Source organism: Python bivittatus, unplaced genomic scaffold (assembly GCF_059951505.1).
Source record: "Python bivittatus isolate LINGU-HERP-01145 unplaced genomic scaffold, Pbiv_v1 ctg000330_np1212, whole genome shotgun sequence".
NCBI lineage: Eukaryota > Metazoa > Chordata > Lepidosauria > Squamata > Pythonidae > Python > Python bivittatus.
Genome location: NW_028277058.1, coordinates 36,261,547 through 36,275,954, shown reverse-complemented (window position 1 = coordinate 36,275,954; position 14,408 = coordinate 36,261,547). Strand labels below are relative to the sequence as shown.

Genomic DNA, 14,408 nt, shown 5'->3' with positions numbered 1-14,408 from the left:
TGTTCTTTCTAAAATGCTGTGCTCAGAACTGAATGTAGTATTCTAGCTGTGGTCCAATCAAAGCAGAATAGAGAGAAATGACTTCTCTTGATCTTGACACTGTACTGAGCAGTGAACAGTTTTGCCTCTAGCCTCTTCACCTTCTCTTACAGGAAGGCATCGAGCCTGCACTTGCAGCATGTCTAATTATTGACATCTTTAGGGAGAGAAGCCAACATGACACAGCCCCTGCAGGTCACAAGAGCAGTTCATATCCTTCATGTGAACAATAAACAAACCAAAAATAAATGCCTCCCCCTTCATTTCATCCACAGCTCCCTGTTTGCTTACTCAGATAGTTTGTTCTCTTCGAACTGCTTCCTTATATCTCTCCTGAAGTTGCTTCAAATAGGATGGCAACCAACAATGGTCCAGTGGGCAATGAGTAGTGCAATGTGCATCAGCAACAGTCAGGAAACAGGCAGCAGCAGCAGCAGCAGCAGTAGTCTGTGGTCTCTGCTCTCCCTGGCTTATCTCATCTTTGATCCTCTTTCTCTTTTACTCTTCCCTACCAAAATCCTTTGCTCCTTTAATGAGCTTGCTTGCTCAGATATTCTATATCTTTATCTATATCTAATCTATATCTATACACACAGATATTCTATATGCTCAGATATTCTACATCTATATCTATATCTACTGTTTACACACACATATATGCATATACCCACACACACATATTCTCAAACACAAACACAAACACACAATTGATTCAAAAGGGTATTTACAAAAATATTATTTTGTTCACACATGATTAGTTCAGATATTGTTTCAGTTATATCAGATTGGAGCTTCCAGGTGTGCTGGATTTCTCACCTCCCTTAATATCAGTGGCCTTTCTAGCTAGGGTTTATGGCAGGTTAAGGAACCCTTTGGATTACATCAGAAACAATTGATTTTTAGTTACCAGTGCAGTTGATGGAGAAATTATACCGCTCTTACACTCACAAATGCTCTCACACACAGTATCTGCCTGGGGTCTAATGAAAGATGACTGAATGAATTGTGTTGTTTATGCTGTTGCAAATCCTCTTATTGAATCCCTTTTATTATTTTTCCAGTCTCATTATGGTCTTAGCAGTCTCTCCCTCACTTTCTTTCTGTGTGTCTTCTTCTGATTGCCTGGATCTGCAGCATCTGGGAGATCATAGGTCAGGCTGATGGTGGCCTGTCAGTGCTGAGGACATTCCGGCTATTGAGGGTATTGAAGCTGGTGAGATTCATGCCTGCCTTGCGGCGTCAGCTTGTGGTACTGATGAAGACCATGGATAATGTAGCAACCTTCTGTATGCTCCTCATGCTCTTTATCTTTATCTTCAGGTAAGAAGATGTAATGCATACTGAAGATAATAAGACCTGTATAGGATGTGTGGTTAGCTTTTCTTGCTGGAAGCAGAAAGGTGCCTAGGAACTAACAAGTGAACATGAAAGATTAATACAGGATTGGCTTCATTTTACTAGGTCAAACACTGAGAAAGGATAATGTTAATAAAAACAAGTTTGTAAAAATCTGAATATTATGTAAAATCTCTAACCCTAAAGCCAATTTCCCCATCATGAGTGCCTTCCAGATGTGGTGACTTCAGCTCTCAGAATTTTCAATAGTTATGCTGGCTGGAAACAGAAAGAATTCAAGTTCATGTATCTGGGGGTGCCCAAGTGAGGAAGGCTATCCTAACTCATCAGGGACAGTTTTAAGCTGTAATGGGCTGACACCAACTGCACCATTCATGCATATAGTTAGTACATTTATTTATTTATTTATTTAGAGTCTGGATGATGTACAACAAAGCAAAACTCCAGGAAATAATAAAAATAAAATAAAACCCCTGCAGTCACATAAGGTTAAAGGCATTATAGAACGAAATGGTTTTAATCACTTTATGAAAAGCAAGGAGGGAAAACATATTCCAGAGCATGGGGGTCAGTAGAGGAAGTCTGCTGCCTGACCCAAGTCCCATGAACTTACCCATAGGAGGACTCTAAGCAGGTTCTGTCAAGATGAACAGATTGGATGGACAAAGTCCATTTTGGCAAGGTAATGTGTGATGTGTGCAGGTGCTAAATTGTAAAGTAATAAGCAGCACTTTAAAAAGGCCTGGATGCCTATTGGTAATTTGTGTAGTGACCTTAAAATAATGTAGAATTGCACTGATAAGTTGTCCTGGTAGCACTCTACCTGGTCCCTTCTAGACCAATTGTAGCTTCCACCCATGTGGAGGTCCAGGATGTCAATGCAGTTTGCAAAGGAAGGGTTTTGACTACAGCAAGAACAGATGTTTACTCCTTTGTCTTCAGATCAGAAGAAAAGGAAGTTAATTACAAATAAGACCAGCCTTTTCCAATCTGGTTTCCTCTAAATGTTCTAGACCAACGCCCTCCTGATATTTTGAATTTTAGCACCTTCTGTTCAAGAACAATGACATCTTTCAATACTTTTTTCAATTTAGCCAGGTTTCTTTGCCTTTAACTAAAAAACTATGCAATAAGGCTAGAAGTTTAATGAAGTAACAGTTAAAATGTGGATGAAGAAAAGCAAAATAAATCTCACAATATTTCAAAGTAATCAATAAGCTTTGCTTTCTTACTTTTTTAGAAATGAGAAATTGAGAAATTTTAGAAATGAGAAATTGAGAAATGAATTTGATGGGTTGTTTTGGGATACGTCTGAATCTGAAGAATGAGGACGCTAACCAATGCCATCTACTATGAATAGCTAAGAAGTGCCATTTTGATCCTATTTCGAAGGGTTGTTGTACAGTTGGGGAAACTCATGAAGATTGCCCTACATTTTTTGAAAGAGGAAGAATAGGATATAAATAATTAGATAAATTCAAACACTTCAAGAATTTGAAAACAAGCAGACATTGATTGATGCTTTTAAAAACCATAAAACATTTCTTCTTCCCTACAGCATCCTGGGAATGCACATCTTTGGTTGTAAATTTAGCCTTAGAACTGACACAGGAGACACAGTCCCTGACCGGAAAAATTTTGACTCCTTGCTTTGGGCCATTGTCACTGTATTCCAGGTGAGTCCAAAGTAGGGTAAGGAAGAAAGAGTGGATACAGTTTAAACTTTCAGTCTTCCTATCATAGAACCAGGTTACATAGTGTTTCCATAACAAACAGCTCATATAGACCCATCATATCATCACTTGAAACCTACTGACATTCGCAAGCAGAGCTGCCCTTGCTATGGCATCTTTCACACTGCAGTAATATGTGGATGTCAATCCTTTCCAGAGATTGCCTCTGATGATGGCATAGTACAACATAGCTAGATGCATATCCTCATAGAAATCATCTTATGACTGCACCCCTTCCCATGCATATGGGAAATATTGGAATAGAAATATTAGAGACCTTTCCTGTTGGCAAATTAGTTTGATACTATATTCTGTTTTTTAGCAATTTATTTATTGGATGTACTGTATATATCCCATATTTCTGCCAAATACATTTGTTCTGGACTTGACTTTATAACCTTGAACTTTACAATTCAGATCTTGACTCAGGAGGATTGGAATGTTGTACTTTATAATGGCATGGCCTCAACGTCTCCATGGGCATCTCTTTATTTCGTGGCTCTCATGACCTTTGGAAATTACGTTCTCTTCAACCTGCTGGTGGCAATCCTAGTAGAGGGATTCCAGGCAGAGGTGAGTTGCTACACCAATTGCTTTCAGAAAGGTCAATTGCAAATAAGGGAGAGATTCAGCATCAGATTTCTAGTGACTTTTCCAATCTTTGCCAACCAGGCATTGTCTTGAACAAAAACTCACATCACTCCCACCAGTGCATCCAGTTTCTATGTGGTGAGGCCATGGGGAGTTGAATTCCAACACATCTGATAAGTACAGATTTGAGGGAGATAGTTTTAAATCATGTTTTGTTGTGGGTGATCTTGGAAACAATTACGATTATCAATTCAGGAGTATGTGATATCCAAGGATAAAAAAGATATATAGTTGGAATAGAATTTAGTAAAAATTCAATCTATTTCCCACTTCTCAAAGTGGGAACATGTCTTTTAAAATCTGAATTGTGATGCAGTGCTCAAATCAGAAATGCATACAAAAATATGACTTATTTATTTAATCAATTTATGTGGCTGCTCACTCCTCAGAGTGACTCTGGGTGGTTAACAAGACTATTCAACAAAAAAGAAAAAAGAAAAAGAAACATACAATCTGGCTGTCAAACCATATGATACTGTCTCCCAAGATGGGCACATCTAACAAACTGACCCAAATGCCCAAGGGAAAAAACAGGTTCTTAATGCCTTACAAAAGGCTAGAAGGGTCAGAACTGATTGTATCTGGGGGTGAAGGGGACATTCAAGGAGGTAGGCACTGCCAGGGAAAAAGCACACTTCCTAAATCCAGCCTGATGATATTGGCACAGAGAAGAGACCTGCAGCAGGCCCAGCCTGAAACAGCATGTGGAATTACAATGCCTTTTTTTTTTTTTTTAAATCTGCGCTCAGTCGTTACCGACTCTGCAGCAGGATAAATGCATTTAAAATGTTTACATTAGTTGAAATCCAGATGATAATATATACACATTTTCAGATGGACTTTAAAAAGTACAGATATTATTTTAGTAAGCATTACAAAAAGAAAAAGGGAAAACTGATCTGTTGAGACGTTCATCCACATCTAATAATCTGAATGCTATTATTTCTTTCACACAGTGGTATATTATCCAATAATTTCCATGAAGTAATTTGTCCACCTTGGCAATTCTCTGAAATCAAAGGGAAATCCCTCTGTGCCTCTCATGATGCTCACAATTCCCAGGTCTTTGCATTTATTTTCCCAATACAGGGTGATGCTAACCGGTCATATTCAGATGAAGACCAGAGTTCATCAAATATTGAAGAATTTGACAAGTTCCAGGATAGTTCAGGTATTAGCAGGGAATACACAATGCTATATGTCTGTCTGTATGAAAGTATATAACATCTTGGAAAGTATCCTTCCTTCCTTTTGCTCCAAGGCATGCTCTGGATCCACAGAGATTAATCCTTCAATCCACTGACATTTCTAGTTCTCAAACATTTCTAAGGAATATTTGCTGTATTAACCTGCTGTAATTCAGATCCTGTTTCTTTTATCCAAGAGACATGATTAACTTAGTGCAACAGTGACTTTATGAGCAATCCTGATAAAATTCAAATAGTTTCATAGGAGCTACAATAATGATGATAAAGCTGTTCAAATCAATTTCTGAGCTGAGTTTCAATCAGACCCCTAGTGTTCAAACTGCATGAACAAATTAGTTAAGTTTCAAAAAAGTATGAAATATCTAGTGGCTACTGATTTAGCAACACCAAACTTTGGATGATTTAAACCAGTAAAAGCCAAGATTTAGTGACAAGATGAAAGGAACTGGGCAATAGATCTGGGGTTAGCAACCTGAACCTACTGCTACATGGAGCTTGTCAGATCTTCATTTTGCTGCCCTTGGAGCCATGATTGCTGAAAACCAATGATACAATTTCCTGACATTTTGAGTTGGGAAACAGATTAAAACTGTTGTGTAAGCTCTAAAATAAGTATATCACAAAAACAAAGTAAAAGTATATCATGTGTATGATATGGTTCTACACACTTTGCAAGCCTCAGCCACCTGAAAAGCATCAAGTACGACCCTTGGCTACAAAAGGGTTGTTTGCCAAGGTTAACAATTCAGAATATTTTGAGAGAGAAGGAAAAAGTCTAATTCTATAGACTGTAAAACTAAGCAGGTTTGCAGGAAGAATCTGTGTTGGAAGGGTCTCAAAAGACCCAACAAAGGTGTGTCCAAGCATCACTTTGGAACAAAGGCTGAAAGAATGGAAATCAGAACACTAGAATAGCATTTGAAGACCAAATATGAATGAGAAATTGCATTCTGCAGTCTTTTTCTGAGTAATGCCTTATGTTTCCTTCACTCCAACTTGGCACTATACATGCCAATGGCTATATAAGTCCATTTCCCCAACTTTCAATCAAAAGAAAAACAGAGGATGATGCCACAAATTACTGTCGATCTATAGGTTTCTTTCCCTGCCCAGTATTTCTCATATTTGTTTAACTAAAATTACAATAATCTCTAACCATCATTTGATGCTAGCTGGGAAGGATGGTAATTATAGTCTCCAACTCATCTGAAGCATGAAAAATATATTGCACCATTCCCATTAATCTTCTCTGCTTCATTTTACTAAATTTGGGATTTGGGGTGAAATGTGCATCATGAAATGATGACACGAATTTCATCCCTTACATACTTGTGATGCAGGAGCAAAAGTGTAGAGCTTGCTTTGTGGTTTCATGACATACATTTTGTCATTCTGGTGTCATTGTGGCTAGCTGCACTCACCACAAATTTATTTATGAACTGTTAACACTGGGGCTCCCTTTATCTACTCTAACAGTTCTTGTTCTGCTACAATGAAAGAAACTTGTGCTGGTAAATGTTAAGCAAATGTTAAAGGATACGGTTTTTTTCACTTTAAAGGAGCAGAGTTTCATCAAATATTTCCAAGCTTCAATAAGCATAGCATGAAACGTTGTTAAAACAGGAACAGGAGGAAAGATGGAAAAAAGATTAATTTCTTTCCACATTGTTTCTTGTTTTCTAGAGGCATAACTACAGGGTTAGAACATAAGTAAGTTGAACAGTTTATATTAAAGCACAGATTACTTTTTTAAAAATCCTCTCTGGATAGTATCTCTCTTTCTTTCACTATTTTGTCTGTTTTGTTTTTCTCAGATCCAAAGCTTTGTGCAATTCCCATGACCCCAAATGGACATCTTGATCCCAGCCTTCCTTGTCTCAACCAGCCTGGGACAACCGCTGGAATGATGAATCCATCCCGCAGTGCTCTGCAATCAGACATCCTCATGGCCCTCGAATCCAGAAAAAGCAGTGTGATGTCTTTAGTAAGTGGACTTAAATCCATGTGCAACATACTTATCTCAAAAGCAATATATTAGGATCACCTTCCAACCCCAATATCTGACGACATGGCCTTTAATTAGTAGAGTCATTAGGTAAACTTTTCTACATATATTTTCCACAATCAGTATGTTTGATTGATATCTATGTACTTTCCCTGCCCTTCTCCATATGTTTTTTCAGAACTGGTTTTTAACATCAGAGGAAAGAGGATATTTGATTATCTTTCCATCTATTGAAAGGAATAAGATTGTACAAAACAGCTAAGAGTTGATATAGGAAGTGTTCTGGTGAATAGTAGTTAACACAGGCTGTCGTATAATGGAAATAGGAACTAGGCCAAGGTAATTAAAGGTGTGCTTAGTATAAGCCTTTGCTTTTCTAATGTACAAATAAACTAGCTTGATGTGCTGAAAACCTGTATGGGATGGTCTAGTGTGGATGGTCTTTGACTCTGCAGATGATTGTATTATACTTTCTATCATTCTGACCATCAGCTAGGATGATGAGAGTTGAATCCAATGCAGTCTGTGGAGTTAGAGATTTCCCACCCATAATGGACACAATCCTAGACTTGGAGGGGAAAAACAAAGTTCAGTTCCCATCTTGGCAAAAACGTGGTCTTGGATGACAGTAGTCATCATAATAAAGAAGACATCTGCTCGAATAGGGTTCATAAAAGGAGAGTACTTCTTTTTAGATTGTGTTTGCCATCTATAGAGACTAAGGAAAATGGTCTTGATGGACATACCCAAGTTCTGTTTCCAAAGCAATGAGGGGTGAAACATGTCTTAAGTCCACAACAGACTGATAATATTTGGCAGAGGCTCAGGCAGATGCTTCCTTAATTCATAGGAGTATAAGAAGAGGAGGAGGTACAGCACAATAAGGCTATATTTTAAATGTTTTTAATTAAGTGATCCAAGTACAGTGATGCATCAAAAAGGGGAACGCTGAATTTTTGTGGCACCATCAGTTATTGAATAAGTTGCAAAGAAACTGAAAATTTTACCTCACTTTTCCACTTATTCGTCCACTTATCTATTTCCGTGCTCTGCTTTTCTGAGAAGGGAATGTTAAGTGGGAGTTAATGCACTTAGGGTTAAATGCAGCAGTATAGAATGTATAATAAGTAATAAAAGTGTGCTGGCGCATGACTGAAAACTATATCAAACCTCTTGTTTTAAGTGGGGGCACTAAATGGTTTCCTTTTGGCTTTCTTACAGTCTAGCTCCCGGAGCTCTCACCATGGAGCTCGGAATCCTAGTGGAGGCTGGGGAAGCCGACGTTCCAGTTGGAACAGCCTCGCTCGAGGACACAGCCTCAAACACAAGCCTTCTTCAGCTGAACATGAATCACTTTTATCTGGGGAGCGGCACAGAATAACAGAGGCAGAACGAGAAAGGCCAGTAATTCACCATCATCGACGCACATTTTCCTTGGATACCAAAGATTCCTCTGAATTGGAGTTGGCTCCAGCAGTCTCATCCAGTCACAATCCATCATGGAAGATAGGAGTGGCTATAGGGCCAAACAAGCACCAGGACTGCAATGGTAAAATGCCCACTATCGCTAAGGACATCTTTCCAGAAATGAACAATCGGAAAGACCATGGAGAAGATGAGGAAGAGATAGATTATGTAAATATTTGCTATCTTTACTAAAAAAATGTTTGAAAAGCTGAGGAAAATTATAGTAAATAAACAGATGAGCTCCACTACTGTATAGAGCAAGAGGAAAACACAACAAAGCTTTAGTGTGATTCCTTCCAGATGTTCAACAGTGATCACTGGAAGATGATCCCACAATTGCATCCCATTTAGGAGGAAAAGCCACAGTATTCAAGTGGCTCAAGGTTCACAAAGCAAATTATTTTACTGCGTTATTCTAGCTGTTATACATTGTTCTTCCATTCCTATGCGTCTTCCATTCCATTCCTATGTGATAAATAGTTCTATGATAGATCAGAGCAAACCTTTTGAACACGCTGATCATGCCATCGTCACCTTATGCATGTAATTTTTGCTTGGGTTTTTATAATATGCAGGAGGTATACTAGATAGTGAACAACCCAATAAGATGATCAATCAGTAACTGGGAGATTTTCAGGTGGACATGCTAGATACAGAAGAAAGAGAAGCAAGTACTGCTCATGTGAAGCCAAGAAGAAAACAGCTTCTGATCTTCTGTTTCTGTTTCTACAGAGCCTCTGTTTCCGTATAAAGAAGATGATAGAGGCCTACAAGCCAGACTGGTGTGAGTTGCGGGAAGATTGGTCCATCTATTTATTCTCACCAGAAAACAAGTATGTTTCATTTGTTGTGTTTTAAGGAATGGAGATTCAACTATGGCTTTATCACCCTGCCTTCAATTTTAGAAACAATTTAACTACTTTCAGTCATACAAGAAGACTTACTTTTCTATTGTACTTTCAGGTTATCATAATATGAAATTAGGAACAATAATGAAACATTGCTCGTTTTTTTCTTTTCCTCCATTTTTTTTTTCTTCTCCTTCCTTTGCTCTTGCTATTGAATTTTGTTTTCCATATTTTCCAGGAGAAGCTGTACTGGCATTTTATCTTAACTCCATGTGGTATATAACATAAATCATCGTCCCATTCTCCTGATATTATTTTAACTTAGGGTTTTGTACTTTCCCCATACTATTCTGGCTCTTTTATTTTTTTCCCTGTGATTGTAGTTTCAGCATAGTCTCAGATCATATGCATTTAGGTTTAGGCACTTTGGAAATCTTACCAGTAAAGATGATTTAAAGCTGTAGAATCTACTTTGCAACATTTTCTCCCTCCTTCTCCTTTGATCTTTGTCAGGGTAACAGGTATTTGCAGGCAAGAAATTTGTTTTTTCTGCATAACCACACAGCATCTATTTTTAAGCCTGCATTTCTGTCCTTACTAAGCAGTTACGCATGTATGTGCCATACTTAACAACAGCAGCATGACCTCCCACTTCACGGAGAATTGCAGCAGTGTGTTGTGGCTTGTAGCATGTGCTTATGTAGTAAACACAAATTCTATAACATGCATGACCTTTAAAAATGTTCCTACTTCTCCCAAATTACAAAAATATACATTGGTGTATTACACTATAGACAACTGTATTCATAAACGTGTGGTTGCCAAATAATTGCGTTTGAAAAAATACAGGCTCCACTATACAACATGCCCTGAGCAAATCATTCTGCATTTCAATACAAAGCCTACAGAAACAGAGGGAATTATTCTAGCTTTTAAAATGGGAGTTGATTGATCAATTATGGGCCATCAAGAAAATGGGAGAAAATAGCTATCACTAACACTTTCTATTTTTCAATTTTGATTAACAACTGAAGTTTATGCAGTACCTTTTCCCTACTTCTTTTAAATCTTCCAAGTGTCCTGTAATCCAGTTATGATTTTTCTGGTCAGGGGCTGAATTTTTTTAGGCCATCAAAAGGTGCAGTGACATGTGCAAGGACAGGGTAATATCACCAAGAGGAGCTTGTTTGGTATAAAATAGGTGTGTTAAGCTTCCCCAAAGCTTGTTTTGTACCTTTGGGGGATGAAAAAATGTCTGAAGAGGCTGCATTTGAAAAGTGGTGGGTTTACCACCAAATTTTGTTAATGTGAACTGGGTTGCATGGGGTGGGAGAGTGCTGGCAGCCTGTTATGACCATGATATGTCCACTGTTCATATATTCCTAGATAACCTTTCATAGTTTTAAACCAACTGTCTTCCAGGTTTCGCATTCTCTGCCAAACTATCATTGCTCATAAGCTATTTGATTATGTCGTCCTGGCCTTCATTTTCTTGAACTGCATCACTATCGCCTTGGAGAGACCTGAGATTGAACAAAGGAGCACAGTAAGTAGCTTTCTATAATAATGAGTAAATTTGCATCTTTAGGACCTGGGATCTCATAAATGCTTTCTTCAGCCTGTAAATAGTACTGTGTACAGAAATTGGATTTAATTCTAAGGATTCACTTTATGGTGTTCAGAAATATCCAGAGACATTTATTTCAGAGGATAGTAAAGATCATATGGATATAAATAACATTTAAATGGTAGAAGACCATCCTTGCTTGTGTTCATGCTTGATGGCTGTAGGATAGTGACTGGGCTCCCACAAAAGACGGATCTAAAGATGAGGAAGACCCATCTCCTTTGTGCATCCCTGCTTAGTGTGATCAAGAGTGGGTAATAATATATTATACAGATAATAAAAGCAAAGGATGTTGAAAAAAATGTATATGGTTAGAGTGGTGTTTCTACTTTCTGTTAGTAATAGTAAAAAGAAATCATTGAGCTCAGTTTCAGAAGTTTAAAAACATGCCTTCATATAATTCCTAAATATATCCCCTGGCAACATATTTATTTATTTATATTTATTTATATATTTATTTATATTTCAAATTTGTCACTGTCCATCTCATTGCAGAGCAACTCTGGGTGGTTTACAGTAAAAAGAATAAATATGAATTAAAATAGAATAAATATGAATTAAAATACATTACAAGAAGACTTCCTATATAATAATAAATATCTTCCAAGGAGTTAGACTTGGGGAGCGTCTTCAATTTAATCTATTTAAAGAAAATTCTTCCTGTCTCAAGTTTCAAACTGGCACATTTGTTACCTATTTGGACTAGCTATTTGGAATATAGTAATATATTTTTTACCTATTTGTAAAACAGTTAAGTATCTTTCTTATACTGTATATAAACATTCCATATAATTGCAGAAAAATCCAAAGTTGGAAATTTATTATTTCAATTATAATTAATTATATATTTGGGTTGAAGAAATTATGTATGATCATTTGGTTATTTTTGGAGTAAGCTTTAAAAGTATATTTGGGATAACAGCTTTGAGGTTTTCTCATGCCTAAGATGTAACTTTTGAATTTCCATATATAAGCCTTGGGCATGTAGTGATTGCCAGAACAAGCACAGAATCTCATTTCTGTGCAAACATGTCAACTAGGTGGATTTAGGTGGATTGAAAACAGTCCAATATTATATATAGCAGCTGTTTCACATGAAAAGGGAGGAACCATAGCTCATTGGTGTAAAATATACTTTGCATGTTTCCGTGTTCAGTTTCTAGCATCTCTGGTTAAAAATGGAGCAGGTAGCAAATGATGGGAAAGGGCATTGCCTGGGAACAAGGAAGTTGCTATTAGTCAGATGATGCGATTCATTTGTTGTTTTTTATATTTTTTATAGAATTTTTTTTACATGAATAAAAGATGAAAAAATATAAAACACAGTTAAAAAAAAAGATGAAAGAAAAAGTGCAGAAAAGGAACAAGAAAAGAACAAGAGAAAACGAGAAAAAAGAAGCAACTTCCAATCTTTTATTTATTTATTTATTTGACCCATTTATATAGCCACCCGTCTCACGCAAAGCTCCTCTGAGCAACTTCTTTACATCAGTTACAAACTCATTTTCTCTCCTCCCCCTTTAAAATTTCATACATATTTCCCCTCTTCCCATATTCAACCCTTTTTAATTAACAAAAGCAAAAATCAGCCAGGTCATTTTTAACCCTTTTCAGCAAAAAGTCCTTAAAGAGTTTTCAATCTTAAGAACATTCATTTGTTAATGGGCAGTTGTAAACTGATATATGCGTTCCCATGATCAGTACATCCTGATCTGGAATAACCTTATTTTGCATTGATGAGGACTTCCATGTATTTGTGTCCTGCTATTCAGAAGTTTGCTTCTCTCCACACCAATTGTATTTGCATTTTTAAAGCCATTTGTGTCTATAAGAAAGAAAAAAAACCATAGTCATTGGTTGATTCAAATACATTTCTGCCTAAAATGAACTGAATCATATGATTCATCTGGGAGAGGAGAAAGCAAATTCTTTGAAGTACTGGATTGGGAGATGCTTTTTGGGCAACATCCCCAAATAAACGATATTTTCAATCATAGCTCATTCTTAATTTTAATGTTAGTACCATTTCCCAAGCCTGTAGTAATAATTCAAATGGAAAGATACTTATTATATGTATTTTGAGGCTGCCTTTGGTTGTTCTAGGAGAGAATCTTCCTCACGGTATCCAATTACATCTTCACAGCAATCTTTGTTGCTGAGATGACACTGAAGGTAAGTTATCCACTGCCAAGTCATTCTTGCTGTGCTGGCTCAACTAATCCTTTTCACCTCAGTTGAAAAGGAGTGCCATTTTCACAACTATTTTCACTGGATGGTGTCACAGAATTTCTCAGTGCTGTGGAAAGGAAGAAAATACTCTCTGTTGAGAAAGGATTGCTTTCATTATGAATTGGCTTTGTTTGCACTCAGTGATTTCAACAGATGGACAGATTTATTTAGGAGTTGTGTAACATTATCACATCATCAGGTTCACTACATGATTTCCAATTAGCTAGAATTAATTTAGAAAGAAGCCCTAGGCAGGAAAAAAAGCCAGATCTTTGGAAGGAAAAGAAAGAAGTTAAAAGCTTCCACATTTCAATGATGTTCCCCCCCCCCCACCCCCCGGTTCCCAAATTATTCATTCCTCTTTGGAAAAGACAAGACCCATTTCAGTGCAAAAATAAAAATTAATAAATGTTCAGCATGGCTTTGGAGCCTCTTTTTTCAATTTCCTCCCAAAGACTGAATCTGTAAACCTTTTCATATCTACTCTTACTTATCTAAAATGTATAATCGTCCTTATGAGGAGAAAGGATGTGTACAATAAGAGGGAGTAGAGGTCATCAGCATCTTAAAGTTGGTAATAGTTTTATAGAAGATATTTCTTGAAGGAACTGGTCAAGGCTTCCAATTTTAATTCCTCTTTTCCTCAAAATTTATTCTGTGGAAAGAGATGAACAGCATGTTCACACAGTTGGCTATTGTGTTTACATTAATTCCTTGCCCATCCTTATTATAGTGGATTCTATGACCCAGTGAATCCATCCTTGAGGAATCAGAAGTGTACATCACTAGAGATGTGACTTAGCTTTATTGTTTCATGGTTTCATTTCTCATGCTCATATATTCCTTAATCTTCTCTAGGTAGTCTCTCTTGGTCTGTATTTTGGAGAACAGGCCTACCTACGCAGTAGCTGGAATATCTTGGATGGCTTTTTGGTGTTTGTATCCATTATTGATATCGTGGTTTCAGTAGCTTCTGCTGGAGGAGCCAAAATCCTGGGAGTGCTACGAGTCCTCCGACTGCTGCGCACTTTACGCCCCCTCAGGTAAGATCCAGGAAACTAGACCTCATCCGCGTAATAATCCTGCTTTGGAAATTTCAAAAATACCTTTTGTGCCGTCTCTTGTGCTTGGCCAAATAAAAGAATTTGGTAAGGTAAAGCCTCTCTCAAATCAAGCTCAGCTCCTAGTGCTTCCATAGACATGGACATGGACATCCACGTGGTTTCTTGGCAACTATACAGAAGT

The 14,408-nt window shown here is 37.3% G+C and overlaps 1 protein-coding gene across 2 annotated transcripts in view; it reads left to right on the top strand.

The window, feature by feature from the left end:
• The window catches only part of CACNA1I (calcium voltage-gated channel subunit alpha1 I), a 297,225-nt gene that overhangs the window by 231,862 nt on the left and 50,955 nt on the right, over positions 1 to 14,408 (top strand). Inside the window, exons 11-20 of one of the 2 annotated variants that reach the window (XM_088141549.1) lie at positions 1,174 to 1,359; positions 2,954 to 3,071; positions 3,546 to 3,701; positions 4,842 to 4,950; positions 6,802 to 6,971; positions 8,214 to 8,627; positions 9,192 to 9,292; positions 10,730 to 10,853; positions 13,038 to 13,106; positions 14,022 to 14,206. In XM_088141549.1, coding sequence (XP_087997675.1) covers positions 1,174 to 1,359; positions 2,954 to 3,071; positions 3,546 to 3,701; positions 4,842 to 4,950; positions 6,802 to 6,971; positions 8,214 to 8,627; positions 9,192 to 9,292; positions 10,730 to 10,853; positions 13,038 to 13,106; positions 14,022 to 14,206 — 1,632 coding nt within the window. The remainder of the gene's footprint in view (positions 1 to 1,173; positions 1,360 to 2,953; positions 3,072 to 3,545; positions 3,702 to 4,841; positions 4,951 to 6,801; positions 6,972 to 8,213; positions 8,628 to 9,191; positions 9,293 to 10,729; positions 10,854 to 13,037; positions 13,107 to 14,021; positions 14,207 to 14,408) is intronic. The other variant, XM_088141550.1, reaches the window with a different exon arrangement.